General features: G+C 36.6%; 4 protein-coding genes across 4 annotated transcripts; 1 reads left to right on the forward strand and 3 right to left on the reverse strand.

Moving 5' to 3' along the window:
* The first annotated feature begins 1,833 nt into the window (after positions 1-1,833).
* On the forward strand, positions 1,834-7,433 carry LOC126616058 (organic cation/carnitine transporter 4-like). The gene is made up of 2 exons (XM_050284018.1): positions 1,834-2,364; positions 6,157-7,433. Exons 1-2 carry the CDS (start codon positions 1,914-1,916, stop codon positions 7,350-7,352), a joined length of 1,647 nt encoding a protein of 548 aa, XP_050139975.1. The 5' UTR covers positions 1,834-1,913; the 3' UTR covers positions 7,353-7,433.
* A 1,146-nt stretch (positions 7,434-8,579) lies between these two features.
* On the reverse strand, positions 8,580-9,616 carry LOC126616065 (uncharacterized). The gene is made up of 2 exons (XM_050284028.1): positions 9,109-9,616; positions 8,580-8,824 (listed from the first exon to the last, which is right to left on the reverse strand). Exons 1-2 carry the CDS (start codon positions 9,417-9,419, stop codon positions 8,773-8,775), a joined length of 363 nt encoding a protein of 120 aa, XP_050139985.1. The 5' UTR covers positions 9,420-9,616; the 3' UTR covers positions 8,580-8,772.
* Positions 9,617-14,876: 5,260 nt separating this feature from the next.
* On the reverse strand, positions 14,877-18,229 carry LOC126616064 (organelle RRM domain-containing protein 2, mitochondrial-like). The gene is made up of 4 exons (XM_050284026.1): positions 17,978-18,229; positions 16,538-16,606; positions 16,347-16,453; positions 14,877-15,266 (listed from the first exon to the last, which is right to left on the reverse strand). Exons 1-4 carry the CDS (start codon positions 18,129-18,131, stop codon positions 15,168-15,170), a joined length of 429 nt encoding a protein of 142 aa, XP_050139983.1. The 5' UTR covers positions 18,132-18,229; the 3' UTR covers positions 14,877-15,167.
* A 625-nt stretch (positions 18,230-18,854) lies between these two features.
* On the reverse strand, positions 18,855-22,229 carry LOC126617131 (zinc finger BED domain-containing protein RICESLEEPER 2-like). The gene is made up of 6 exons (XM_050285182.1): positions 22,194-22,229; positions 21,915-22,082; positions 19,793-21,758; positions 19,509-19,702; positions 19,026-19,095; positions 18,855-18,943 (listed from the first exon to the last, which is right to left on the reverse strand). Exons 1-6 carry the CDS (start codon positions 22,227-22,229, stop codon positions 18,855-18,857), a joined length of 2,523 nt encoding a protein of 840 aa, XP_050141139.1.
* Positions 22,230-26,344: the final 4,115 nt, after the last annotated feature.

Consider the following 26,344-nt stretch of genomic DNA (forward strand, 5'->3'; position numbering starts at 1 on the left):
TGTCTTCTTTTCCCTTGCTCTAGCTAGTTTATAGATATCCAACTCTCCTTCTTTGGTATCTAGTCGTTTATACATATCGTCGTAAGCCGCTAACTTAGCTTCTCTGACCGCTTTCTTCGCCTCTTGCTTCGCTTTTCTATACCTTTCACCATTTTCATCGGTCCTCTCCTTGTATAAGGCTTTACAACATTCCTTCTTAGCCTTCACCTTTGTTTGTACCTCCTCATTCCACCACCAAGATTCCTTTTGGTGTGGGGCAAAGCCCTTGGACTCTCCTAATACCTCTTTTGCTACTTTTCGGATACAACTAGCCATGGAATCCCACATTTGGCTAGCTTCCCCCTCTCTATCCCACACACATTGGGTGATTACCTTCTCTTTGAAAATGGCTTGTTTTTCTTCTTTTAGATTCCACCATCTAGTCCTTGGGCACTTCCAAGTCTTGTTCTTTTGTCTCCCTCTTTTGATATGTACATCCATCACCAACAAGCGATGTTGATTAGCCACGCTCTCTCCTGGTATAACTTTGCAATCCTTACAAGTTATACGATCCCCTTTCCTCATTAGAAGAAAATCTATTTGTGTTTTTGACGACCCACTCTTGTAGGTGATCACATGTTCTTCTCTCTTCTTAAAGAAGGTGTTGGCTAAGAAGAGATCATATGCCATTGCAAAATCCAAGATAGCTTCCCCATCCTCGTTTCTCTCTCCAAAACCATGGCCACCATGAAAACCTCCATAGTTGCCTGTCTCCCTGCCCACGTGTCCATTTAGATCTCCTCCTATAAATAACTTCTCCGTCTGAGTAATTCCTTGCACCAAGTCTCCAAGGTCTTCCCAAAATTTCTCCTTCGTACTCGTATCCAACCCTACTTGAGGTGCGTACGCACTAATCACATTGATAAGTTCTTGTCCTATTACAATCTTGATTGCCATGATTCTATCTCCTACCCTCTTGACATCTACAACATCTTGTGTCAAGGTCTTGTCCACGATGATGCCAACACCGTTTCTCGTTCTATTTGTGCCCGAATACCAAAGTTTAAACCCTGAGTTTTCTAGATCCTTTGCCTTACTACCAACCCACTTAGTTTCTTGTAGGCACATAATATTTATCCTTCTCCTCACCATAACTTCCACTACTTCCATAGATTTTCCCGTTAAGGTTCCTATATTCCACGTTCCTAAACGCATTTTGCTCTCTTGAACTCTACCATTCTGTCCTAGCTTCTTCACCCTCCCCCGTCTAATAGGATCAAAGTACTTCTTTTGTGTGTCCCGTGTAAAGTTGATAGGGGCATATGCTCCCAAACAACTTTGAGTGGAGTCGTTCGAAAAGAAGTTTCTACGGCCCCCTTGCTCATTTAACACTGCATCCGGGTGCCGATGGAGATACAGCGACCCTTGCTCACTTATCACTGTGCTCGGGCCACACAGCGCGCCACTTACGGGTGACGCCCTAGCTTTAGCGCGATTTTGTTCTGGATTCATTTTCATAAGGATTCGACGTGATCATGGAGTGCCGGCTGTCGACTACCTGACGCCCTCCCCCTCCTCCTTTATCCGGGCTTGGGACCGGCAATGTAAAATTACATAGGCGGAGTTGGGACAATAATATAACGAGAAGTGTAAATTTATCTTCACGTCATATTATATAATTAGTACAAAACGTCTGGGTGGCAGTTTACCTGTGTCATATAAATACTTCTCTCGCAAAACCCATTTGAGTAAAAAAAGCTTGGAAACAAATCGACGGCTAGAGTTCCCTCCACGTGTCAAGCCAAAAGCATCACGCTCCTGGTGACAAGGAAAAACACAAGTATATATATAGCCACCACCTCTTAAACCTTCGACATGAGAAACGCCACCACGACCACCTCTTACACAAGAAATTAATTAGGTCAATTCATAACATGCCCACCCGTTCATCATCATCGTCATCTGACTCGGGAGGCGATCAGAGCCCCGAGCTCCGGTCACCTCTGCTCTCCAATGCAAATAAACCCGCCGGAGAGCCTGAATCAGAGAAACTATGCATCGACGACATGTTACAAAAGTATTGCGGGGAGTTTGGTCCGTACCAAATGAAGCACTTTGTGCTGACCAGCTTGGCTTGGGCTCTGGAGGCCTTCCACACCATGGTCATGATATTTGCAGACCGTGAACCGGCTTGGCGGTGTTTGGATGGAGCATCTGGTTCGGGTTGCGATGCCAGGGCGAGGACCGTTTGCGGGCTCGAACCGGGTTCGTGGGAGTGGATCGGCGGTCTTGGAAGCTCGACCGTTGCTGAATGGGGGTTGGTTTGTGAGGAGAAGTATAAGGTTGGGCTGGCTCAGGCCTTGTTCTTCGGCGGCTGTATGATTGGTCAGTTTTCCTACTCTTCCTCTCCCCCTCAAATTAATCTGTTGTTTTGTTAGTTTATAATTTTAAAAAAATCACGGGATAATATAACATATGAGATAAACTTCTACAACTGTGAAAAGTTAAATACGTTTTTGGTCCATCTTGTTTGATAGCGAATTTGTCGATGATAGATGTTTACAGGTGCAAAGAATATAACGAGCATACAAATGGAATATACATTTTTTTTTATATAGATGGTAGAAAAGACTATCAACTCACATAAAATAATCAGTAATGTTGTAACAAAAAAATTTCATGAATTAGGAAGATATAATGAACATTAAGAATATTACAGACAGTAAATACGGTACAAATAGTTTTATTTTGAATATATGCATGTTGACATTTTAAATGATTAAGCCATTCCATTAGATAGTAGTAATCTGTCTTTGACTAGTTCATGTTTTTCCATTTGTGGATTTGTGTGAGGAAATTAGTCAAATTATTACGACTAACCTATATGACTTAGTCTAACGTATAAATATTTTTGTATTAAAATAAACCAAAAAGCATTACGTAACTAGTACTTTGCCCCACTTTATCTCCATGCGGATGAAACCCAGATATCTGTAAAAAAATTCCCGTTGTATCTCTCAAACCATGAAAGGATCATGGCTCCTAACTTATAAAAACTCCATTAAAAACTTATCAAGCAAACCCACTAACTCATAGTCCACAAAATATACAAATTATTCATGGTTCAAGAACATGTATCTAATATCCAAAAATTTCCGAAGGAAAAATTTAGAGAAAAAAAAAGATGTGGTGAGAAACCCATATAAAAATTAATAATTTGGAAAAGAGAGAGACAAATTCAAATTGCCTATTGACCCCCGACTTTTTCAGTTCCAAAATTCAGATCTTGGGTTGTTTCTTTGGTTTACAGATTCAAATCCTAGTTTTGCCCAGTATATTTCGATGGATATATGCAAATCGACAACCATGGTTACCAATTCATAGTGCAAGGGAGAAGAGAACTGAAAATTTTAAATTACAATTTTCTTAAGTTTTTGTAACAGTGGAACCCTAGGAGCACTAAATTGAAGCAGATTCACGAGATCGGCGACTCCGGCTAGCATTATCCTTAGATTAATATGTCCAAATTACACTTTTTAATCAGGACTTTAGAAGGCTTGTCTTGTCATCACTATCACTATCACTATCACTAGCAGCTAGCAGAATATGACTCTGCGAGAGAACAGAAAAATATAACTAGTTGTAAATATATATATTGTACAACAAACTAATCAATTTTTCTCTCATTCTTTGTGCTTATAACAAAACATATCCCATGTTGCCTAGAACACGCACTCAAGTTTGATCTCTTCCCTTTTAGTATATTTTGGATGAATTTGGGTAAAATTATACTCTTTTTAGGTTTAGCATGTATACCACTAACATCATCAATATTAACTCCAACTTAACTACATACTAATATTAGGTGTGAAGTTTTACTATCATATGTCCGATATGAAAATTTATTCTCAAACATAGAATATAACATTTATTCTATCATTTAATTACATATTATTTTATCATATGTCCGATATGAAAATTTATTCTCAAACATAGAATATAAAACAAAAGCACATATGTAAACTAAACTCTTGGAATTAGCTTAAATAATGGAATTAAACGGGAAAATATGAAAAGATTAGACAAAACCAAGGGTTCATATCTAATCTGAGGTATTGGCCGATTTCTCACTTGAACTTTTAAGAAACTGCCAATTTTCTCTCTGAACTATAGTTTTAATGGATTCTTCCTCTGTAACTTTTATAATTATCCAATTTCTCCCCCCTAAATTTTAATTTTAGCTAATTATCCCTGAACTTTTATAATTGGCGAACTCTCCCCCCTCCTCCTCCCTACAATATGTTGTCCATATTAGGGATAAAATTACCTTTTTACATTATAAAACCTAAAATTTAGAGAAAAATATTGGCTAATTTAAAAATTCAAAAAGTAATAGGCTAAAACTAAAGTTCAAGAGAAAAATTAGTCAATTTTAAAAATTCAGAAAGAGTGTATTGACTACAATTAAAGTTCATAAAAGTCGACAACTCGTTACAAGTTGGAGTGAAAAATCAATAATTACGTCCTAGCTGAATTTAACAAACTAAAGAGAGATGCCACTTTTATCTAACGGAGCAAAGATAAGAAGGAAAAACAATGAAAAAGATTCGAGATGGGTTCATGCTTTTCTAAAAGTGAACTCAAATGTCTTGGACAAAGTTCAGACTTTTCCACATACAAAGGCATATCCAAAAATGCAGGCTTTTTTCGAACGAAAAAAACAAAAAGCAAACTTTTTTCACGTGGAAGGTATATCCAAATGCAGGCTTTTTTCATATAGAGGGTACATCCGTTCAAGCTTACCTGTAAAGCACTTCTTTCGGCTTTAACTAAACCCTAGTTTTATAACTCAGTACTATAATCTGGTAGTATTTCTTTTTAATTGAAAATGAGAGGTATTAGGTTCGAATCTTGTGGATGGTAAATATGATACCATATTTGGTTACTCATTGTGTAATTTAACCGAACTCTCCCTCTCTGTAGTGTAAAAATATATCATTAGACTAACAAAAAGAAAAATAAAACCCTAGTTTCGAATGATTATATCTCGCGTAAGTACCTACCCAGTAAAGAAAACAAATATTAATCATTTGACTTTAATTTCCTTTTTCTTCTCTAACAAAACAATATATTTTAATTTACGAAGAAATATTGGAACTTAGACGTAAAGACGAGAGCACACTATCCCATTAACGGGCTAATTCGCCACAAAAAATAATTGGCGACAATGGGGTTACATGATTGAGTTAAAGATGCTTTCAAACCGGTGAAGCCTGCAAATAGCGTAGCGGCAGGCCAATAATTCTAGAGGTAGCATGTATCTGTGTTCCTTTACATGCATGTGTGCAAAGCGTTCCCAAATAACTGGCGATATAGAATAGTATATAGGTCGACATCACATGCCACTATTATTCCTTGGTCAGTAGTAATGCGTTGATCCTATCATAAAATCATAGCTAGTAAGTCATACTAATTCTAGTTATATGCACATGAATCATGTACAATTAGAGCATCAAATGACACCTTCTACTACATTTTAGTAATATTTTTATTCTATTTGTAAGTAAAAGATTTTAAGTTCGAAATTTGTAAATGATAAATTTAGTACCAAATTATGATTTAGCACAATCTTTAATCCTCTAGTATAAATATATCATTGTATTAAAAAAGTAAAAATAAAAAGAAGAAGGAGAAGAGCAACCAAATTGAAGAGGAAATTTGGTTAGTGCTCTTTATCATTTTCCAGGTCCATGTTAAGTAATAGGGCCCAAATTTCTCTTTTGGTTCTTTCTTCAGGTTTGATTGTGTTGTACTACTTGTTACTTATTGGAGGTGTGATATCCACACATTCTATTTTACTTTTCACACACCCTTTGATAATTTATGTTTGTTGATCTTCTTCAATTCATCCGATCCGACGGCCGAAAATTAAAAAAGTATGTGAGAAGTAAAATGGGGTGTGTGGATATCACACCTACTTATTGTGTATGTAAGTGGTGAATGGCTGTAAGAGAGGTGCCAATATATAGCATTTGGTACATTGTCGATATTACAAACTATTAGTATAATTCAGTCAATGTACCAAATATTGTAAATTAATGTTGGATAATGAACTCTCTTTTTTCTATTATATTTTAACTGGCTACTAAGATTAATATTTACGTATTTTCATTTTAGGTGCGGGAATCTTTGGGCATTTGTCAGACTCGTTTTTAGGAAGAAAAGGCTCCCTAACCGTTGTTTGCATTGTGAATACGATCTTCGGTTGCCTAACAGCATTCTCCCCAAACTACTGGACCTACGTCCTCTTCCGCCTCCTCACCGGCTTCAGCACAGGTGGGGTTGGTCTATGTGCCTTCGTCCTTGCCACTGAACCTGTCGGTCCTACAAAGCGTGGTGCAGCAGGAATGTCCACATTCTACTTCTTCTCAATAGGAATTGCAATCCTCTCTTGTGTTGCGTACATTTTCCCACAATGGCGCGAGCTCTACATTGTCTCCTCAATCCCATCATTGCTATTCTTGATCGTTGTCCTACCATTTGTCTCTGAGTCCCCAAGGTGGTACCTCATACGAGGAAGAATATCTGAAGCCATGAAACTAATGCGCGTAATTGCAAACTCCAACAAGAACTACCTTCCTGAGGGAGTTGTCCTAACCCTAGACGAAGAAGCAAGCAATGATAATAGTACTACTATTACAAACGAGGATGACCAAACGTACAAGGAACTATTGGAGAGCAAAGAAGCAATAAGTGGTTCTCTAATTGATGTGATGAAGTCTCCAGTTACTCGAATTCGGTTATTCCTAGCTGTGGCCATAAATTTCTTGTGCTCGGTTGTGTACTATGGTTTGAGTTTGAACGTTGTCAACCTCGAAACCAACCTCTACATCAATGTGCTACTCAATGCTGTGGCGGAAATGCCAGCTTTCACAATCACAGCAATATTACTGGACAAGTATGGAAGGAAGCCATTGGCAATTGGGACACTATGGTTTAGTGGGGTTTTTTGTTTTCTTGGGAGCTTGGTGGGGAATGTTGGGGTGTGGAAAGTTGTTAGGATGGTGTGCGGGATTTTGGGGATTTTTGGGATGGCGGGGACTTACAATTTGCTTTTTATTTACACCACGGAGTTGTTTCCAACTGTGGTGAGGAATGCAGCGCTTGGATGTGCCACACAAGCCGCACAAATGGGGGCGATTTTGGCCCCGTTTGTGGTGGTTTTGGGCGGGGGTTTGCCGTTTGCTGTGTTTGCCATGTGTGGGGTTGTGGGTGGAATGTTTGCATTTTATTTGCCGGAGACGTTGAATAAGCCTTTGTATGATACAATGACTGGGATGGAGGATGGGGAGGGTGTTTTCAGAAGTGTGTGAATTTGTCACTTCCTGATTATAATAAGCCTGTAAGATTGACATTATATCTTTTTAATTAAGGTTATCAGTACGTAGCATCAATTGTTAATTCGAAGCAAATAGTACTGCTAATGCTCGAATGCATATATTACAGAAACCACACTGCATGTTTTTCACTTATAATTTCAATTTGCTTCTCTTCCGAAGGCAAAAACCTCCCATTGTCAACAGCTTCGCCGCCTACCATCCAGCTGCCAATTACTTAAATTCATATTTTCTTAATTTTGACGACGTATATAAGCGAAGCGACTGCAATCCAGCTGTCCCTGTTGCGAGTACATGCATCGAAAAATGAAGCTTTGCTAAGTATGTGGTTTAATTAATTTTGAGCCTCTCTATTTTATTGTCAATTAATTTTAGGATATTCTAATAAAACATAAACTAGAGAGACCTCAGTTTCATAACTTTGACAAACCAAACAAGGCTGAATTGGATCAGACACTACTTTTGCCAATTGCCGCCATGCATGTGCATTTTTTTAGTGAAGTGCCTTTTAGCTAGTAGTTGACGATCACAACAACAACAAAGCACCGTCGATCCGTCTATTAGACTCTTCCAACCCTTGGGGCAAAAATATGAATCCTTCCAAATTTAGTCAACAAAAAACCTAATGAACTAGATTATGCTCCATTTCCAACAGATTACGCACTAGACTATGAGTCACTCTGTTAAGTTGAAGGGGTGTTTCATTTGACGATCTGCGGCTGCTCAGCTTATCTATCTCTAATCTTGCAGGCTCAATGAAAATTAAAACGATATATTTATATCCCGCTCTACACTTTCTACGTTAATATAAACAAATATTGCCGGTCCATGATGATATGATATCCAACGGTTTACCATGTATGAACAGTTGCATCAACTCCCTAATACTATACACCTTGGACAGACTAAGGTAGTGATGCGATATAGGAAACCTTGTTTCAAGACTGTTGAAAGGTTCTGTATTAATTTTTGGAATATCTTCTTTTGTCATGAAATTTGAAAATTTTCTTTTCTTTTGTTGTCGTCGGATAGAATTTGAAATCTCTTACTCTTGAAGAGAATTTTAATTGGAAATTGTTTTTTAAGAGCAATATTCTGCCTTAAATTGTTTTGTTTTTAAGTTTAATATTCTACCTTATTAAAATTATAAACAGAACAATTTCCAGTCCTTGAGTTATGAAAAAAAAGCCAAATGTAAGTGGATTGGATGAACAATTGGAAACCTAAACAAATAAATGGAAAATATACAAATGTACTATTCGAGTACAATGGTACAATACAAGAAGGCTTTTTAATTGTTACTTCCTAAAGTTCATATAGACACACTCTCATTTCATTATCCCACCTAGTTTCGAGCATGAATAACCGGCTGCTATTGCAAGTCCATCCCATGATATCAAAACATAAAAGGCATCGGAGAGAACGCCGGAATCGCAAATGACGCTCGCCTGAAAAAAAATTCCATACAAGATGTAATCAATTTTACAACCAATAATAAGAGAAATGATAACTAATTAATTTAATTTAATTATGTTTCCTGTTTTTGTTTGATTTATTAAATTCCATTATTTGAAACAAAGAGTGAAGTATGTTAGGGAAAAAATGGGAGTGTGGTTAACAATTTTCTAATAACAAAACCAAACACAAATGAAACAACATCGTGGTCTAAAGAAAGCAAAACATCCGATGATTTTACTATTTTGCTATTTACTATATTTTACTATTCACGTACCCGTTATCTTCGTCGTGGCTGCGGACCTGAACTTTTGTTCGATCATGACCGCTCTTCCTCTTCACAGATCTCTCGATCCCAGCCGTTCGATCCACCACCATCGCAGCAACGTTATCCTCGGAAATTGAGCTTAGCGACGGCCTCCAATCGCACGAATTTACCGAGCTCCTGCGCTTTCTGCTGCAGCGTCTCATTCGGCTAGGCGCCCTCACCAGCGACCTCGTCTCCTCAGAAAGCGAAGCTGGCTCGCTGGTGGATGTTGCGGGGCGAGTGGCCCCGCAGCACGAGACGAACTCTAACAAGAACTTCATGGCGTGATTTTTCGGTTACGATGTGCGTTACCTGAGAATTGTGTGAAAGAGGGGCTCGAAATTGTTGAGACTTATGGTTTGTGCCATTGGCGGGATCTCATTTTCGTCTAGGGTTTCAGGCGGAAGAGATAGAAGGTTTTGGGGAGTGGGCTTTGTTCCTGGCTCTCCTCTGGTTTTTGTGGGAGAGCGAGGATTTTATAATGCGTTTGGTTTGGGTGGATATGTTGGGATTTATCTGAAGCATGCGATCAGACTGGGCATGGTTTTGTGGGATTATTACAATTGTGCCCCTGTTTTCGACCGTGTAATTTGCATGGAACTAGTTCACTATCATGTCTGCAGCTGGTATTATGATCCAATAGTAAAACCATTTGAACAAAAACTTACATATATTATATTATTAAACAAAAACGTTATCCTAAAAATGAACCTATTTCATATACGTCTTTCTCTTATTTCCAATCATAATGAATTTATGGAATGACATGGTGTGTAGAGTAGTGCATCTCTGTGACTCTGTCTACAAAGAAAATTTGACATTTTCAATTTCATTCAATATACTTTTTATGTAAATTGAATCAATATTCAATGTTCAGTTTGATTCAATATCAACATGATTTGTTATGATAAAAGATTGTGGAAAGAGGAAGTATAGAAAATACATATAAAGAGCCCCATGATTTTGATCCTTATCAATTCAAATCTACTTCTTAATTATCAAATAATTTTTTAATGGGTACGATATGCAAGTAAAAACGTATTTTATAGCGCAAGTGGTAGGGGCGTGCAAGGGACAAAAAAGGGCATAAAAGAGAGTTTCCATGTTTTTTTTTTTTTTTGGTTAAACAACAAATTTTGTTATATTAGATGTTAAATTAGATAATGACGGGATTTGAACCCTCGCTGTCATGCAAGGGTTCAATACTTTTCCACCACTGTGGTAAAGGGTTGGATTTGTTAGGACTAATGGCATGTGTTTTGATGAATGAAATTGTAAGAAATGAGTGTCATTCTTATTTATGCATTTACAAATTACTCTTTTTTTTCTTTAAACAAACGATATCATCTACACTAAAGGAGTAGGGATGAGCTTAGCCTCACAATAACTAGTAATAAGATGGTTCAAATTCGTTTTTTTATGAATATTGAATTTAAAACCTTTTACCTACAAATAAAAATGAATGTCTCTCACTTAAGTTGGCCGCCTCAATGGATTCTCCTTATAGCCGCCCTAGCCACGTCGTACCATTAACATAATAATATGTGGGACATTTTATTTTTCATGTTGAAGGGCATGCTTATTCTTAAATGACACAAGGCAATTAACTCTTTAAATACTTCGTGCAATCACTTAAAAACAACACCGTAAAACATTAAAAAAAAAAAAAAATTAACGATCGCCCAACTATGATTGTATAAAGGTTCCATCACGTCAGCTTTTCAATTTATTAAATTTTGTATATTTAGAATGTGAACGTCAGAAAGAAAAGGAAGAGGATTCTATCCGGATTCATTTTGTTGGAATCTTAGGGATCTTCACATCTTAGTCGTTTATCGTATATCGTACGGTTACTTTTTATCAGATACTATTTGTATTTAATTTTAAATAAAAAAAAGTCAAATGATTTATAACCGCACAATACACGATAAATGGCTAAGATGTGAGAATCCTTAAGATACTCACAAAGTGGATCCGAATGGGATCTAATTCCGTCAGAAAGTGACTTGTAAGTGCCACTTTTCTTATTCAAAATATGTATCACTTATTTTCTAAAAAATAAAATAAAATAAAATTGTGTCACTTTTTATATGGTTGATACGTAATTACAAATTGCTTTGATGTGGTTCGCAGTCCTGGACTTCTCTGGTGGGTAATCAAGTTATGACAAAGGTATGGAATGGCTCTTATGGATTTATTCTTAAACTAGCAAAACGGCAACACTGCCCTTAGCTAGCCTGCATTTATTTTATTGCTACTCATTTTCGTATTTTATATTCAATTTATCCTTTAGCAAAATTTGTAATTCTTCTAAATTCCTACTCAGAAATTATTTGTGCACACACGCTTTTTCAGCTTTCACTCAACCGTTTTATACGACGACTAGCCTTCATGCACGCGTTTACGCACGTGCAGAAGGTACTTTTTAAATCACGACGTGATACGTGCGATTTATACGTTTTAAATTTTATATGAGTAAATTGACAAAAGGAAAGTCAAATATTTAAAGTAAATGAATAATTTTAGATCATGATAGAAGAAACCCCTCATAAACCAATTAAAGCAGCTGAATTCACATAATAAAATCGGTCTCTATAGAATTTATATTAAGAATAAAGAAAATAATATTTAATAAACAATTGATTGAATCACATTATTGCTAGCCTATTGTGAGGCTAAGCCTACCTCATTTTCCCTTAGTGTAGATAACATCGTTTATTTAAAAAATAATAATAATAATTTGACAATTAATTTAATCACATTATTATCCGTATGCAAAAGACCTTTGATAACTTATTTAATCACATTGTTATCTGCATGCAAAAAACCTTTTGTATTATTTTCTCTCTTCCCACTTATATTTATATTATATTTTATGATAATTAAATTACCAAATTACCCCTACATTATTTGATATATTATATTGGGTTGCTTTTGGATTTTTTTGGTTGAGGGGCAATTTTGGCCTAATAATTTTTGTCGGCATGCGTGAGCCTCCGGCTTTCTATTATATAGATACCACCGATGTTATTGTTTTATGCTACAAAAAAAAACATTAAAAATTAAAGTCTAAACATAAAACGTAATAAGTTAAACAAGAAGACACCATCCCCCAGGATAACACACCACTTATGACTTTTTAAAATTCTACCAATAATATTACTTGGTGCATAGCTTACCAAAACCTAAATTAAAAAAGCATTAAACATGCCCCAAAGAAAGGGCGACAAATTAATCAAATTTATGTCAATAGATGGCATTTTTATTCAAGAACCTCACCCACAAAAATACCCAATTATCCTACAAGCCCCATCTGATTATTGTCACGTATTAATATTTTCAACAAATTCTTAAACTCCTCTAAATTATATAATGGAGTAATGGACTAAGTACTTAAAAACCCCAACATTTTAGTGTCATTCCAAATTGGTCTTAACATTTTTAAATATTTCAAACAAACATATAACCTATTGAAAATGTCACATTCGTTAGACCCCAATTTAATTTCTATTAAATTAACTAGGCCAATCACAGATTCACAGCTTTCAAGATTAGCACAAAGGCTGGGATGGGGTTTCGTGGTAGATTGAGCTTGGAGGTGGCAGGGGCTCAATATTTCCCGATCTTCATTTTGTCTTTCATTTTATTTGTGAATTTGTTTTGTTTTTTGTTTTTTCATCTTCGTGTCGTTTTTTAAGTTATTTTTATTATTAATTGTGTCACGGTAAGTTAAAAAGTGAGATCCATTGTTGCCACATGTACATTTAACAAAAAAATTATCTGGACTTAACAAATATGACATTTTCAATAAGTTGGGTACTTGTTTCCAATATTTCAAAAGCTTAAGACCAATTTGAATGACACTAAATCGTTGAAAAGGTTTAGGTACTTAATCCTTATAAAATAAATAAATAAATTCAATCTAAATTTCCTAACTAATTAAATTGATGGGTCATAATCTTTGACGTCGTATTACCACATAACAAAAGGTTACTCGCAGTGCTTTGCCTACGGGGATAAACAACTTGTTGGCCAACTTTTGCTCCATCCACTACAATCTAACAAATACACTACACGTTTTGTGTATATTAATAACAAGGCGAATTGGATCAATCAACAAAACGTGCCACATTGAACTTGTTATTTATAGAAATGCCTAGCAGCCTGGCAATGAGTTATTTTCATTTATTTCTTAGACCTAATTCTATGATTTTAGTTCCGCAAAACTTTTCTTTATTTTGGAAGAGGTTTCGACTTTCGTTTTGACTCTAAAACCCCTCCTCTTACATTATTATTTACAATTGTCCAATAGTATTATGAGTTGCATCCATAAGATAAGACCCGTATCAGTCAGGGATAGCCCGACACAATGCGAGCGACTAATGCAAGCATTCCTCGTTTTGAACCACATAAAAGGGTGAATGGTGTACAATATGCACCTTTCTCAACAATCCAAATTCATTTCCACCACAATTTTGATTCTAGCAAACGAAATAGTAGTTTATCGGTGGCTCTTAGACGGAGTAGGATTCTCTTTCCTTCTATTTTCCTCCCATTTTCTTTCCTCCTCTCACACTTCTCATTTTGTCTCTCTCTAGAAACTTAATATAAGATGTTAACGTGACTTAACCGTAACCGTTCAAAAAGAAGGGGAGATAAAGGGAGGAAAAAAAAAAGAAGGAAGAGAATCCTACTTCATCTTAGACTTCATTCATTTAATCCCAACTTTCTACCAGAAAATTCTTTCTTTCTGCTAAATATCATTTTTGAAATAAAGCCACAATTCAAGCATATGTGACTCACTAAATCTGACAGGACCAGTTGTCCCCAAAAATGCTTGCTGCGTAGCTGCTGAGAAAAAAAAACGAGGACGCATCTAATACCGTCTTCTCATTCCCCCTCTAATTTCCATCCAACCAAAAAATGATTTGTTTGTCCTAATTCGATGACAAGGCATTAACTTCAAAATATCCAATGTCTGGTCACTTTCGCGGCCATAAATTTTCTCCGGTTGCTTCGATCACAAGGCGGTGCTCCACGGCCATTGGGGCATGTCACGAAATTGTGTGAATGCTGTTGGCCGATTGAGGCCACATCTCCTGCACTAGTGTAGTTAATGGCAGGGGAAACCATCAAAGACTGAGTGTGTACTGTTCCAGCTAAATTCATATGCATCTAGCCACCATATGTATGTGTCTACCAAAAGTCCAAAACACACAAAACTTAAACAAGTGCCAGATCATACAGATACGACACTGAATTACCCTACAAACTTGGCACTGCCGTGGCCTAATGGCAACAATTAATCAATAGCCCCAAGGATAATTATAACGAGGATCAGGACTTGGCACTGCTGTGGAAGACAATTGGGACCATCACTACTTAATTGCGTAACAGATTAGGCTTAATGCCAATCAGTACCACTAATCACATATCACACAAAGCTGACGAAGGAAGCCACATACCTTACATAGAAGGGGCAATAATAATGATCGGCTCGCATCGCAGCATGGACTCCTACCCCATAAATGAACTCAAACTCGGATTTCAACTACTCAACAAATTCCAGATGCCTCCTGCCTGAAATGCTTACGAGGCATCAGCCTCAAGCTCAGAGAAACTGAACACCCTTCACACAAATTGAAGATACAAAGGAATTGGTGAAGTTTAATTTCTAGTTTTTTTCCGAAGAATAATACAATACCAGACAGCCAGCCAACAAGCAAAGTCATCTACCGTTCAAGTTCAAAAAGAGGTCTAGAATATATGATATATCAGTAGAAGTTCCGCTACATGTTGACAAAAGTAAACAGTCTTGCAGACTACATTAAAACATATGAATGATGCTACATTTGATTCCCCAATCTTGATTGGTTGTAAGATTAGGACAATCCCCACCTCATTTATGAAATTCCAGGCAATGAAGACCACCCAACCTTGAACCGAAAAATGATGAAGTATGATCAACGAATTCCAGCCGGTGATAAATATTATTAACCTGACAAGCTTTCTCTCCTTGGAAACAGGATTTAATAACGGCTATATGGTGAAGCCATATTGTTCTGAGGTGGTGGAGTTGGCTGTCTGGGTCTTGCGTATTCAGCAAATATGACCCAACCATCAAGAAACTACACACAAACAAAACAAAAACTTCAGTTCCAAGATAGAAAAGTGTGTATGCTAAATATCGATAACAAATAAATGGACAACCATTCCCACTATCAATGGAGGAGGAAGGCTGAATCGACATTAATAAACAAAACCCCTAAAAAGTAGAAGTGCCAGAGAAAGGGTGATAATTAATACCTGAACACTTTCGTATTTTAAAAGGCCTTACAAGTTAAGTAAATTCCCAAACAGACATCAATAGTGTTTGTTTTGTTCAATGAATGCAAGAAAAAAACATTGCAGCAATAACAAATAACAAGATAACTAAATATATATAATGTCAATATTATGAAATCTTATTTTCAAATTTGTAAAAGCTTCCTGCACTTGTGAGTTTGAACAACGTGACAATCTGGTGGCTAATGATCTTTGGATACCAGACAATGTTGTCCGCAGGTTATGGCATGAACATGCAACAAAGTTTGGTCATGAGATAATTGCGTTAGCTCATTGGAACTTCCATGCCATGGAACTCCATAGAGTGAAAGATGAAAAAAATGTGGAGCATGCAGAATGAGATTTGAGATATCCTAGATGAAGTGGCTTTTTGTTAGTCAGAAAAAAGTAAACATAATTTTTTGGTTCAAGGAGAGTTCCAGATACGTTTTTGAAAGAAAAATAAGTATGCTAAAACTGCTTCAGTGGTTGAAATGTTAAGGTAATGTAATCATGAGGGCTCCGACTGGAAATTCCTTATATTGTGCTCATATCATTCTTAGAGCTTCCTTCTAAATGGAAGCAAAGTATATGCATTATGTTTGCCTTGAGCCAGCGGGAAGTAACTGAAAACATTTTCCTGAAGAATTGATGAAATATTTTTTAGAAGGAAGATTTTCAATTTGTTAAACATCTTTCTTTTTTATAGTTCTGGAGTTTGAGTGTGAATACATCCAACGGAACAAGGCTACCCCAACAAATATAGAGAACCCTTTTGTTGGGTTGGGAGAAGCCATATTGCATCGCTAAAAGACTGTGTTTTCACTGACTTATCATGTAGTGTCTAACAAACTTTAACTGTGCAAGGAAAACTGTCAACTGACCTTTCCATCCATCCCTTCTATGCCTTTGGCAGCATCTTCTAGGGTAGCATACTTTACAAAACCAAACCCCTTGGAATATCCTGATACTCGATCAGTTACCACTCTAGCTGTAAACAGCAGAGAATCATTAGTAAATATTTACTAAAGAAATCATTATATAACGGTAACAATTGTGAAGGATAACTACACACCATGAACTACTTCACCAAACTGAGAAAAGGTTTCGTGTAATTTTTCTGTAGTAGTACGTTTGCTGAGCCCTGAAAACAAACAGATAAGCGACCCAATAAAAATCATAGTAAACCAAAAGGAAACTCAAGTGTGATTGAATCTAGACCACTAAAGTCTGCGAGGCACTTATCAACTAAACAAAAGATGAAAGATTTAATCTAAAAATACATGGAAGACAAAGAAATTGCCTTCAAGATAATCAATGTACATGGATAAGCTCGGAAACTCTTCCTGTGCTTAAGAATAATAAATTGTTGCCTTAAAAAATAAATTTGCACTTCCAACCCTTAATAATGAAAAAAAAAAAATTCAAAACTACATCTCTCTGACGGGCCATGTGAAACAAAACATTAGCTCGTTAATGAAGAGTCGCATATTCATTGTTAGCATCAAGTGGTTCATGGATTTTCAGAATCAGCTTTCATACCCAATAAATACATCAGTCATTTGCACATTCACAAATAACATTGACATTTGCACATTCACAAATATTCACAAATAACATTGACCGAGGAGTAAGCAATCATTTCCAAAAGATACTATTTATTCTATTGTACCTGACAGTAAACCTATACGAAGAAAAAAAAAGCAACTGCTAAAGGCAAATGTCAAAGAAAGAGATAACAAAAACTCGAAATTTATGGCCCGTTTAATAACAATTTCATTTTTGGTTTTAGCTTTTAGTTTTTATTTTTTTTGTTAGTGATGGAGCGGAAATGCATGGAAGAATTGAGAGATATACAGGGATATACATAATAAGTGAAGGAAGGATGGTCGGACAGACGTAGAAGAAATGTATAGGTACAGAAGATGAAAACTAAAACTAAAAAACTAAAGTTTGTTCACTTTCAAGATTTTGTTTTCATTCATTCTTCTATATTACTTCCCCTCCCTCCCCACCTCCACGACCATTCTTCAAGCATAAACATTGAAAACTAAAAACGAAGTAGTTATCAAACGGACTGTAGATATCCAACATTTAATATCAGTCTATAATTAAGAAGTTGCCAACTTTTAACTCTGTAACACTCTGTTTGGTTTGTCAAAAAAAAAAGGCATATAAAATTGAAAAGCAACAGTTGGTATCTAATTAGGATTTCTGTAATTAAAAACAAAATGTTAAATTGTCGAAGTAAGCAAACGAATCAATTTAGTGGGGGTTCGATTTCTAGGTTGCCCAAAAGTGATTAACATATAAAATAAGTCTAAACAAATTATGATTTCCTGCAATCATTTTCTCAGCAGCTAACTCAAAAATCATTGAACAAGTGACGCAAAGACGCGAGCTTTTTACAAATTAATTCAAAATAGACCAAAACGCCGATGACCCATAAGAGATAAATCGGTAAACATGAAGGAAATGAGGGGAAAAGCGGGAAAACAGGAAGAGATTGACATACCGGAGACGAAGAGGTTGGTGCTCGGCTCAGCCTGCTCTCGAGCCGAAGGCGTTGCAGAGTTCATTGGGGGAATGAAACTTGTTGAGAAGAGCCGCCCCAAGCTACGAGTGGAACCGGCGGCGGCGGCCGCCGCTGCTCTCAGTGTCAAAGCCATTGTCTTTGCGCTTGAGAGTCTATGCTGCAACGGCCTAAAAGCTAAAACCCTATTCGATAAACCTCGATGTAGATTTTCTAGAGAGAGCGAGAGAGAGAGAAAGGTCAGCGATATGAGAGAGATTGGAAAGCTGATTGCTGAAGTTACGAAATTGGCCTCCGTTTCTAGTATGTAATGCCTAAAAGGGGTAGGGTTTCGTTTCAATCTAACGGGTCAATCATGGTTCGCGGGATGGAAGGGGATCTTAGGATCCCTACCTCCTAATTCATCAAATTAAAGAATTCGTATCATTAAAATTTAATCAAACGGTTACAAATATGAGGTCACTTTAAAAATTATAATAACTTCAGTCGTTAGATCAAATTTCAATAGTATGAATTTATTAATTTTGTGGATTAGGAGGATGAGATCCGGATAGGATCACCAAATAAATAGTTAGGATTGGTTGTAAGAAAGCTTATGAGTGTTTTTTATGAGTGTTGGGGTTGTTAGTAGAGGTGGGCGCGGTGCGGTTCGGTGCAGTTTCGAGTGAAACCGCAACCGAAACCAAAACTTTTTGCGTTGCGGTGCGGTTTTGAAGCCAAAATCGAAATGAAACCAAATCGTTTGGTTCGGTTTGGTGCGGTTTCAAACGGTTTCGGTTTGTTTTTTGAGAAAAAAATGTACAATTTAAAATATACACATATTTATGCATAAGACGGTCTTATTTTCCTTGTATATTAATTAATGAATATGCAGCAAAATTGCACCAAAAACAGCAACAACACTGCAGCAAAAAACAGCGGCAAAACTGCCAAAAAAATGCAGCCAAACTGCATAAAAAACGCAGAAAAATAGCAGCAAAACAACACCAAAAACTGCAGCAAAAAATGCACTGAAACTGCAGCAAAAAACTGCACAAAACTGCACAAAAAACAGCAGCTAAACTGCACCAAAAAACTGCACCAAAAACTGCACCAAAAAACTGCACAAAATTGCACAAAAACGCATCACATCTACTAAAATTCAATTTGATCACCAATCACAATACTTTACTACAACCCAATTGAAAAGTTAAGTTCGCCATAATACAACTAAAGTTCAAACTTCAAAGTTTCAAACAAAGTTCAATGTCAAATGCCTTATGGCATTAGTATAACCAAAAAAATAAAGGGAACTTTAACGAAAAGCACCCGGTACTGTTCACTTTAACAAAAAACCACATTTTTACACTAAAAAGTCAATCCTGGTACTATTCACTTTACCCTTTATTTTATCCATATCATTAAAACTCAAAGTTTTCAAGCCATTTTCATTAGTTTTCCTAAAAATAAATGGTTCATGGAATTCAACAAAGTCTTGGTTTTCAACTTACTTTGCATCGTTCAAGTTTCAAACATTTGTCTTTTCTTTTCCTTTCGGACACTTATTCTTTGAAGGTTTAGGAGGCCTTTGAGCTTGTGAAGACCTTGCACCTTGTAAACGCATAAAGGGAGGCTCTTGTGAATTAGAACCTTGAGATTGGTTTGGAGCTTGTTGTGGTTGTTGATCAAGAATAAGAGAGGCAATGCTTGAAGTCGATTTGGCCAACTCTACACAATATAAAACATAAAAAATATAATTGATGTTTAGTTGAAAAAAGAAAACGAAAAAAGTTCTTGTACTTCAAATGATATACTTACCGGATTCAATACTTTCATAAAACTTAATGTGGTCAATTGAAGGTGTATCATCCTCCAAAGTAATAATATTATCACCCATCAACCAATTTTGCATGCATATCAAGACCTCCACTGATTTAGGAGTTAAAGAACTCCTAAAATCCGAAATCACTCGACCACCGGTGCTAAAAACACTTTCCGATGCCATGGTCGAAACTTGAATTGCAAGAATATCTTTTGCAATTGCGGCCAAGATAGGATACTTGTTACCATTCACCTTCCACCATAAGAGAATGTTAAAATACTTTGTGGACTCCTCTTTTATAATTTGTACCAATGGATCAAACAAATAAGAATTCACCTCATCTCTCACCATTTTCTCATCACTATCTTCAACAAAATGCATCCATTCATTAATTAGATCATCTTCCATCATAGCCACATTAGATGAGGTAGAAGAAGGTTGTGATTGTAAACTTTCCGATTTCTTCATGTATTTTCCACCTTCAACATTAGGAACATATTCATCATAAAGGGCACGCAATATATTTTTTATTTCTTCAGTTTTCAATTGTGCCTCAATGTCGGAAAGTTTCTTTCTAAAGAGTTGTGTGACATGCCTCAACTTGAACCTCGAATCTAAAACAAGTCTAATCACAATAAAAGGGTTCAATTTATGGTATGAGTCAAAATATTTTGCATATTTTGATCTCATATCAGATGCCATTGCCTTCAATAATTGCTCCGACGGTAAACCCACTTGCATGTTGGCTCGAGATTCCAAGTTATTGATGGTGATCTCCACTTTTATGTCATCATGGAGGCCGGTATGAATCGTGAGATGTGTATAAGCATTCACCCTCAAAGTCACATCATAAAACACCCGTAAAAACTTGATAAAAACCTCCGCCTTGGACCAATCTTCTTCCGTTGGTGGTCCAACCATTTTCCTCCCCTTGGTTTGGCAAACAATAATCACACCATCTTCATCTTTTTCATCTTCAACTTCCTTAAAGTAAGCCAAAAGGGGACTTGCTTCATCCTCCGCCATTGTAGCAAAGGCCTTCTTAAATTTCAAGGCTACATCCAACATAACAAATGTAGAATTCCACCGAGTAGGGCAATCAAGGAAAACCATTGCTTTGCATGTCAATTTCATCCTATTCACAGCTTGCCTAGAAAGCTCAAATCTTTGTGGAGAGCTCCTCATGAACCTCACACAATTTCTTATAGCTAATAGACCATTATTCAGCCTCTTCATCCCATGACTCACAATTATGTTGGTTATGTGAACGATGCATCTCACATGTAAATACTTGCCACCTAGAATAGCTTGTGAATTTTCCCACCTATTCATTTTCGTCATAAGTTGATCCAAAGCAACTTTATTTGCGGAAGCATTGTCCACTGTGATCGTCATAACTTTGTTTATCCCCCATTCCAACAAGCAACTTTCAATTAACTTTGCAATTGTGGTTCCATAGTGGTTAGGAATAACACAAAAGTTTATGATCCTCTTATGCATATTCCATTCATGATCAATAAAATGTGCAATAAGAACTATATAATTGGTGTTTTGTGTGCTTGTCCAAGTGTCAGTAGTGAGACAAATTCTATGGGCACTTAAGGTTTTCTTCAAATAAGCTTTCGATTCATTAGACATGTTGAGAAAAGTTCTCACAAGAGTTCTTCTAGAAGGCACTTTAAACAATGGAATACCAACAGCACAAAAAAGCCGAAACCCTATCTTATCAACTGTACTAAATGGCATCTCATCTATGACTACCATCTTGACACATGCTTCTAACACACTCTCTTGTGAAAATCCAACAGCAACCAGATTGTTACCTTTACTTTTATCCCCAACCAAAACTTTTTGCTTTTTACTTCTATTCCCTTGGTAAAATTTACAATATCTTTCAATGTGGTGTCTCATGTTTGTGCTGCCATTAACTCTTGGTTCAGCTGCATAGTCACCTACACTGCTCTGTTTTGGGCAATAATTACATTTAGCTCTCCTAAGTTTTACTTCGGCCAAATATTTCTCCCCCTTTTCATTGATTTTCGACTGTTTTTTCGTCACATAATATGTTGTAAAATGATCCCAAACTCAGCTAAGTTTTCTTGAATTAGAGTTGCTGACTTTTTCATTTTTGCCCTCAGATTCTTCTCTGTCATTTTTAGGGTCACCTTCAACGTCTATTTCATTTTCCGAGTCAATTTCTATTGCCTCGTCCTCCGGCTTCTCAGGGGAGTCCCCAGTAGAAGGGTAACCAATCCCACTATGCTTGCTGGATTCTTCATATCTTGACTGAAATAAAATATGAAATGCTCATTATCTTACATGAATGGAATGCATGTTTCATTAATCAAATCTGGCAGGCTTAAGCCCTAAAAGAATCAAACATTACAAAGAAATAACCCTAGATCTAGAAATACCAAGCTTATCAGCAGCCATAAGGAGGCTTACAACAAGCTAGAGGCCACGAAGGTGATTCTTTATTTCCAAAGGGAAAGAGCCAAATATTATCCTTAAGATAATAAATCAGTAGGGTTAGCTAAGTGGCCACAGGTCATAGAGGTGCGGAAACTTAGCCTAGATCAAAATCTTTAGCAAAAACAAAACAGAAAACAGCAAATCTGACCAACTTCAATCCAAGTTTAAAACTTTTAATTAACACCATACTCCTCTATTGAGGCATCAGGTTGTCTTCAAGCAAAAGGTCCAACACCATTTCAATTCCAAAATTTGTTTTTCGTTCTTAGTCAAACACCACATTTAACTATAATTCAGCAAACACAGAGTCAACGACATAGGTAAACCTGGTTAATGAGACTATGAAAATCAAGCAGCCATGACATAGGTAAACCTCATATGTTCTATAAGCAGCCAAATCAAGCAAGCTTGAGCAAATAAAAACATAACCAGAAGCAAGCTTGAGCAAATAAAAACATAACCAGAAGATAAAGAACACATCCATGACAAACCAAATAAAAGGACTACATGGTTTCTCATTAATTTTCTTTGAGTTAAGAAAGAATTACCATTCCCCAGCAAACCAAATCATTATAACCTTAATGGAAATTGAAACAGAAACTCGAGGTATCACTGTATTAAAGAACGACAAAGAAAAAAAAAGCCTAAATCTGATCCAAATTATAACGTCTAACCAGCACTCTGAATTGAAGATTTTATTTCGAAAATGGAAGCAATAAATTCAGAAATTATCTTTCAAGACCCAAACTTCTTTTTGAGACAAATAACTAACAAATAACTAAGAAATGATCTTACCATATTAGTTGGTAAGCAGTGACTCAATGAGGTCGCAAGGCAAGGCAAAGATGAAAGCAAGCAGTGAATCAGTGAGGTCGCAAGGCAAGCAGTGACTCACTCAGTGAGGTCGCAGTCGTAGAGGCAGGCACAGAGATGCAGATTGTAGTCAGGCAGTCACTCGCAGAGGCAGATGCAGATTGCAGTCAGGCAGTCGCCGATCACTTCCACCGTTTCCAGATATGTAAGCAGGCAGTTGCCGCAGAGGCAGACGCAGAGATGCAGATTGCAGAGATGCAAGTAGAAACAGCCAGGTGACCAGGTCGCAAAGGCAGAGGCAGAGGCAGAGATGCAAGGCGGCGACGCAGAAGCAGTCAGACACTCAGACTAGTCAGGAGTCAAAGTGCAAACCCAAAACCACAAAACCAAATCTATAACCTAGCTGAACTAATTAAAAATTTAAAAGTTTAAAATATAACATTTATTTATTATATGGTGCGGTTTCGGTTTCGGTGCGGTTTTGAAAACCCAAAACTGAAACCAAACTGTTTTGTGTGCCGTGTTTCAGTTTTGAAACTAAAACTGTTTCAAAACCGCAAAACCAAACCGTTTGGTGCGATTTGATTCGATTTGTGTTTCGGTTTCAGTTTCAGTTTTTGGTTCCAAGTGCCCACCCCTAGTTGTTAGAAGATAAGAATTAGTTTAGAAGGGCAATATTGTAATTCTACTCAATCTAGTCTCTATATAACCATTGTTTTGGAGACTCTAGAGTTTCATCATGTAATCAATTTTGTATTAGAACAATATAATTGAGAAGTTCATCTCTCTCTCATCATTCTCTCTCTTCGATTTCTTCAGTTTCTTCATTCATAAAAATTCATTAATCTTGTACTGTTAATATGGTATCAGAGCCCTTTCCTTGCCAGATGAAGTATCGTTGTGGGGTGGGGTCCCCTTATAAGCCACTATCAACCATTATAAAAGAGTAATACTAGGGGGATTAAATTAGTAGACTAAATTTCTATTCAGTAATACGGTCTGGTGGTATTCCTGTTCACTTGAAAGTGAAAAGTCTTAGGTTCGAATCTTATAGATGACGAATTTGATACCAAATTAGGCTACTTATTGTGTGGCTTGGCCGAACTCTCCATTCCCTTAGTATAAAAATATCAATGTACTAAAAAAAAAATTGTAGACTAAATTTTGTAAACTAAATGATATGGAAGTTGAGTGATTAGATTATTACTTAAACATCGATAAGTGTGCTCATTTTCTATTGGTGACATCATTTAGTTTATAAATTTAATCTCCCTAGCATTACTTATTATAAAATTCACACTAAATTTGCAACTTTTATAATCCCTTCTTTAAAAAAAATAAAATAAAATAAAATTTATCCACTAAGTTGTGGCGAAGGAAAAGAATTCCAGTGAGTCGGACGCTGAAACGTGCTAAACTCAAGGTGTTATCTTTACGGCCCGCTACTATTCTTTCGTTACTATTCATATGCTCCTAAACTCTAAACCTCATGGGTATCCACTCAGTTGTGCTTTGGACCTTACGAGGACATGAGTTTGGGCTGCGCCTGCCTATGCCTTAATTTTATTTATTTTATGTTTTATTTCCTATTTTTGTTTTTCACCAACAATACCAAACTATCATCTTTCATGTTCTACATAATGCACTTTTGATGAAAACTTTCTTATAACCCATCCCCCAATCCGACATCGACGAGATCGAAAACCTAATAACGTCAGCGTCCAATTGAGCCTCACTATCGTCCTCCCCTCTATCGTCGATTTCGACCTACCCTACTCGACGGTGGCGTTGCAAACCTAGGGAAACCAAAAAACCATTTGGCCGTGGAGATTTACGCTCTGCGACCAAACGGTTTTTCTCCTTCCGGGGTGTCTTATCCTTCTTGATTTCCTGCACCGACCTTGTCGTAGTCGCCAGAATCTACGGCCCTCTTGGGTCCTCCTACAACCCGTGGAGAGGAAGAAGTTGTTGGGCCATGTGTTGTTGACCTACTTCTTATTCGGCCTTTTGTGTTAAATTTTATATACAAGTTATTAAAAAAAAAAAAAAAAAACTAACCAGACTGAAATCGGACCGAAAACCAAATGAAACCAAACTCACTCCAACTATAGCGTACGGTACAGGGCACACTGAGTCGAGGGCACGCAACTAGGCAGGGATTAACTGGAGGGCTTACGAGGGGAGCTAGGGTTTTGTCTTCGAAATTTATGTTAGCTTTCTTGGAAAGCAAGCTACCCAATAGCCCAAGTTAAAATCATTTTTTTTAAATTTTTTTTTAATTTCTGGGGTTAGAAATTAAAATTAGGGTGTGGACTATAATTAAATAACTAATTTGGAAAGATAAATTGAAAAATACAAAATAGACAAACACAATCGAATGTGAATGTTCACTCACGAGTCACAAAAGCAAAATGCTAGATGCTCCATCGCTAAAATGTTAATTTTTCCATATCTTTGTGTGTCTTAGTCAAAACTACTTCTTTATTTATTGGAGGTGGATTGTCTGCCCTCCCATTTCCATACTCTTTCCATCCCCTCCTATTGTGTGATCACGCTTAAGCCACGTCAACATTTTATATTGATTTTTTATAAAAATTATAAAACAAAAAGTAATAGGAATATAAAATATTGACGTGATTTAAACGTGATCACACAAAACAGAAGGGAATGAAAAGAGTATGAAAATGGAAGGGTAGACAATCCACCTCCTTATTTATTAGCCATGGAATGGATAGAATTTTGTAACGAGAAAAAGTATTAAAATAAGGAATAAAATAAATTATTGGACCCAAATCACATATTCTTTGTTCTTGTATTTGTCTTGTTCCCCAGATTTGGCGGTTGAAAGGTGATAAGTTCGTATTTTCCACGCAATTCATAAACGCCAAGGCCCTATATCCTTCTCAATCTTAATATTAAAAAAAAAATGCATGTTACAAAAATATAAAATAGTTAGGGGATTTAATGATCCATTTCTTTTAGATATTTTTAATTTTATATTTCTAAAATTAACACGTTTTGAATTAACCTAAAGAGGAAGATTCAAACTCAGTGAAAGAGACGAGCACACTGCATTCGCCGGCTGAACTAACCGACGCATGCTATTTTCTTACGTTTGGTGAGGAAGAGGCAAAAGAATTAAGGAGTTCAAAGGGGATTGGCTATGTGTAGTGGAGATGACCATCAATATCCTATCACGGTGTCAAAAAAAAGATTAAATAAAATAAAAAAATAAAGGAAGGCAGTGGAGGTGAAAATATAAT

The sequence above is a fragment of the Malus sylvestris genome, chromosome 3, assembly GCF_916048215.2.
Source record: "Malus sylvestris chromosome 3, drMalSylv7.2, whole genome shotgun sequence".
NCBI lineage: Eukaryota > Viridiplantae > Streptophyta > Magnoliopsida > Rosales > Rosaceae > Malus > Malus sylvestris.